The 5,000-nt window shown below is 50.6% G+C and overlaps 1 protein-coding gene across 1 annotated transcript in view; it reads left to right on the top strand.

The window, feature by feature from the left end:
• Nucleotides 1-3,543, top strand: part of LOC311373540 (fibroblast growth factor 12-like) — a gene marked incomplete at both ends in the record, with an annotated part of 10,306 nt that extends 6,763 nt beyond the window's left edge. The window contains one exon of the mRNA XM_084490286.1: nucleotides 3,440-3,543. Within this exon, the coding sequence (XP_084346412.1) occupies nucleotides 3,440-3,543 (104 nt within the window). The remainder of the gene's footprint in view (nucleotides 1-3,439) is intronic.
• Nucleotides 3,544-5,000: the final 1,457 nt, after the last annotated feature.

The raw sequence follows: 5,000 nt of genomic DNA, 5'->3' as shown, positions 1-5,000 counted from the left end.
GCAATCCCTCTCGCTAAGCACTCACCGCAGGCCCAAGAAACACAGTGAATAATTCAGCCCAAAGTAACTAAAAATACCCCCCTACTCCTCCTCTTACCCAATGAATTATTCTCTGTATCTGATGCCCCAGCCCTGAAAGGGAGAGGAGAGAGGAGAGAGGGGGAGAGGGGAGGGGGGGGGGGTACCTAGAGAGCAAGATAACAAGAGACCCAGTGGGAGGAGGTGAAAAAGAACACAGAACAGAGAAAAGTTTTGAAAATGGGACCAGCCGACGGGAGGGAGCCCGGAGATGTTGGAGACGTTGAACCGTGGAAGAACGAGGAGAAAGACGACGGACGCTCAGTATGCAGGCCTGGGCCCCTCGCCTATTGATCACTGTGAGGTGATTAGATTAATAGATTAACCCCGCACCACCCCCCCCCCCCCCCCCCCCACCCCCATCCCCCCCCGTCTCGTCCTGGAAGCATGTAACCCGTGACGACTCCGCAGCATACACACACACACACACGCCTGACGGACAGGATCGTTTAGCGCCCAGGCGTGGTAACGGGGGGGGGGGGGGGGGCACTGCACTGTCTGCATACTAGGTGTGACCTTTTCCTCGCTGTGAACCTCTTTTATTTCATTTCCTTTGTTTACACTGATGCCACGCGCTTGTGTTCACCAGACACCCTGTGCCGAGCAAGCACTGCATAAAATTGCTATGAAAAATACACTTTGAACAGTGCAGTTGAAATGCTGGGCTGGTTTTTAAATAGATAGCATAATCTTTGTATAGATATACATATAACGCTGATTAAATGATACGGGTACACGTTTTTTTTTTGACAATGCACTGGAACAGAATGTCCCCTGGAACAGCTCAGCTGCAACACACACACACAGTCATAGATTTAACGCTCTACATGAATACCTGGCAGAATTGGCAGTTAATCAAAGGCGGACTTGATGGAACACCATTATGTTAATTAACATCCGTGTACAATTTTGAGTCAGCAGCCCATAATTTAATTCTCGTCCCGTCGGTTGATCCCCCTTCAGTAATTACCTGCGCAATACTGAAGCCGTCGGAAAAGAAAGAAAATCCATGGTACGTACCGGAAGACTGCCCGGCCAGGGGACGTTCACGCTCCATTTACGGCTCGATGCTCGATGGCAAGAAAGAAGGCTCACTCACTCACTTGATTTCCACCATTTTCTTAATAACTAGAATCCCCGATTGCGGGAACCTTGTCCTTTATCCCGAAGGAGAAGGAGGGTGGAGTGTGACACAAAACACACGGTCAACACACTCCACACTTAGAGCCATCTCTAGGACCACAATGAGGTGGTGCCTTTGGCGTTTGCAGAATGCCACCGTTCTTCTTTTCCGGGCTAAGGGATGATGGGATGATGTTCTTTTTCTAAGGGATGAAGTGGCTAATCGGGGCCACAGATATCCCGCATCGAGCAGCCCTGCATTACCTTCAACAATTTCTCCAAGCCGATTAGCGCTCCTTTGAAGTAATTGGTGGTGAGGGGGGGGATTTGATGCGGTTTAACACCATTCGTCTGACGAAATAGAATCTCTAAACTCCAGTCCACGTAAAGGGGGGGGCCGGCGGAGGCGAGTTCCGGGCAATAGACTTGACTCATCGTGAAGGACTCGCCGTCTTCCCTCTGAATATTCATCAGCTTAACGGCAGGCCTTTTCTCTCCCCTGCTACGCTCGCGGTTCCTCCTCGGAGCACGTTGACAAACGGCTTGAGCCGCGTGCGTGCGATTGAAAGGCCGGACGTTTGCCGGGTGACCTAGCTGACGGCTCGGCTTCCCGTGTTGTCTTCAGCGCATTGACTTGGGGGAGCCGTGAAGGGCTGCAATCTTCCCCTGCACAGAGTTGTGCAGTGCATTATGTTTCTGTTTGACTGCGACTCGCCCAGAGTGGCCATTCAGGCCAAGCTGTTCTTTTGTTATCCGCTTGGCTGGTCAGCGCGGCGGGCTACATCAATGATCAATCAATGATTTTTCTTTCTGGCGGTGTTGTTGTTGTTGCTGTTCTTGTTGTTGTTGTTGTTGTTGTCATCATAAGGTCGACACCGATTCATTTTTTCCGGCTGCCGCAGTACAAATTGCCTCGTGGACTCGCTGAAGAGACGGAGAAATCCAGCGGGCGAGAGGCGCAGAGAGAGAGAGAGAGAGAGAGAGAGAGAGAGAGAGCGAGCGAGAGGGAGACTGAGCTGGATGAGCACGCTCTGATCAATGGCAAAACAGACTCTCATTAATTGATAACAGAATGAGAGATGACGGTAACGTCCTCATGTACATAAAAGACAACAATAAGGGCGGGGGGGGGGGGGGGGGGAGGGGGGGACGGGGGGGGGGGGGGACGGAGAAGAACCAAAGAAGAAAAACAAGGTATTAATAGAGCACCGTGTTCAACTCACTGTCCCAGGCCTCCGACGGTACAAGAGAAGATCTGCGGTAGAAGCGGCGCCGACGGAGCAGACCGGTGCATGGTCTGCTCCGACCACCAGGGGGGCACAGATGTACAGCCCTCAACATGAGAGAACGCCGTAATGGGCCGCACTCCTCCGTCCTACACCCGGCCAGCTGTAGCCGACCCCCTTCCCCTCTCCCTCCCCCCCCCCTCACCGAGGTCTGTGAGAGGCTTTGTCTCCGTCCTCCGTCCACCACCCACCGTAGGGGCCGGTGTTTTCCCTGAGCGGTGGCGGCGGCGGCGGCGGCGGCGGCGGCGGCGGCGCTGCTATCGGCTTCTGTCGGCCACGCCTTGTCACGCCGTGAATGAAGAGGAACCGGGCACTGCGTGGCGGCGGCGGCGCAGTCACCCGTCCGCTGTCTCCCGCGTTCTATCGATTGGCTGACACCTGAGACACACGGCGATCAGACTGATGGTGCTTTTTGCAACAAAAAAAACTGTAGTTGGAAATGAATGTCTTATCTGCTCCTTGTGACTCTGTGTTGCTATGTGCACTTCCCCTCTGTCGGGGACATGGTTTTTGACAATCAGCTTCGACCTAGAGCATGTCATAATGCTTATTCCTTTCTTTTATAAATATATTTATATTGTCCAAGAATCGATGCTTTTTATATCCATGCTTTACTTAATGATGTCGTCGTCTTGTGAGTTGTATCTGCCTGACCCGGGGGGTATCACTCTTCCCCACTCTCTCTCCCCTGCTTTCATTCTCCATCACTATTAATCTCTTTATCTCTCTCTCTCTCTCTCTCTCTCTCATTAACCATCACTGTCTCTCTCCGTATCTCACTCTCAATCACTGTCTCTCTTTCCCTCTCTCATTCTCCATCACTGTCTCTCTCTCTCTCTCTCTCTCTCCCTCTCTCATTCTCCATCACGGTCTCTCTCCCTCTCTCTCTCTCTCTCTCTCTCTCTCCCTCCCTCCCTCCCTCATGCTCTATCACTGTCTCTCGCCCACTGCAGCCCTGTTTAACCTCATCCCTGTGGGTCTGAGAGTCGTGGCCATCCAGGGGCTGAAGAGTGGATTCTACATCGGCATGAACGGGGAAGGCATGCTCTACAGATCGGTGAGTCGGCTTCAAAAAAAGTGTGTGTGTGTGTGTGTGTGTGTGTGTGTGTGTGTGTGTGTCTGTGCAGGTGTGTATTTGCATGACATGTGTGCGGCGTCTATGTGTTACAGTAATACGATTATTATAAGTATGGGTGCATGTCAGGGTGAAAGCATGTTAATATGCATTTTAAAATGAGTATGTTTCCGTATTCTCTCTTAGTATTCCCACCAATAACTAACTAACCCCAGGATTAGACTGCATTGTCGCAAGCACCCTCTTGTCTCTGCCCTACTCCTGAACACTAGCTGTGCTGTGTTTGTGACGACGATGAGGAGGATGATGATGATGATGATGATGGTGATGGTGACGATGATAATGATGGTCTGCAGTTCTAAACGCAGCAATAATCGCCCACCCCCATTGTTCTCTCCCCAGCATTAGCTTGTTTGGATTTGACACCAAAGCTAAGCGCTCGTGCTATTGAAACAAATCCTCATGCCAACGGTTCGGCACAAAAGAGCTACAGGGGACTTTTATTGTCCACATTATAAGCGGACACAACTCTCGACTGATTAAATTCTATTACATTCAATCAGCTCCCTTTCATCCCGTGTCTCATTTCCTCAAACATGACAGACACGTCAGAGTGAAATAGAAAGCGCCGACCTGAAGTTTGAAGGAATGTCATTTGTGTCAATTACATCACAGTTCTTTTTAGGCATGCTTTGTTGAATCTGCAAATACACATGGGTAAATGATGGTCCATTGGAAGACGCCAATCCTCATCTGCGTGGTGTCTCTCAGGATAATGGCCTCCAGAAGGCATAGCCGGGCGGTTAGGGGCCGGCGGGAGCGAGGACGTGGGCTCCTGAGATAGGATATATAAGGCTGCTCGCCATAATGACAAGCACATAAAAAGGCCTGCAGCTGCAGAACCTGGAACTGGTTTACATTAATGTGATGCAATGAAAGAGGGGGAGAGGTATTCAGCAGAAAGAGAGAGAGAGAGAGAGAGAGAGAGAGAGAGAGAGAGAGAGAGAGAGAGAGAGAGAGAGAGAGAGAGAGAGGGAGAGAGATAGATAGTGGGAGACAGAGAGAAAGAGAGGAAGAGAGAGATATGATGACGCTGATGAAACAGGGATCATAGAAACAGACTCGGTGGGGAGGTTATGCAACCTCCAGCCTCAGGATCCCTAATACAGTTACACACAAGTCACGCTTTTAGTAATACAGGACTGAAAAAATTCCACGTTTCCCAGAGGGATTTGACAGCAGGGAGCAGCACTAGTGACATAATGATCCCCAGCCAGCTATTGGGGAGGACTTCAATGAAGCTACAAATCATCCAAAACCCATAACACTTATTGTCAAACGAGCTGTCTCTCTTAAAATAGAAATCACAATTATTCATAGTGCTGCGAGTGATCAAAGCCGGCCTCGGTGTTAGACTGCGGCACGACCGTCGTCAAACA

The sequence above is a fragment of the Micromesistius poutassou genome (assembly GCF_964030765.1).
Source record: "Micromesistius poutassou genome assembly, contig: SCAFFOLD_1508, whole genome shotgun sequence".
In the NCBI taxonomy this organism is placed as follows: domain Eukaryota; kingdom Metazoa; phylum Chordata; class Actinopteri; order Gadiformes; family Gadidae; genus Micromesistius; species Micromesistius poutassou.
The sequence above is the reverse complement of the archived record's forward strand: the minus strand, read 5'-3'. Positions and strand labels throughout refer to the sequence as shown.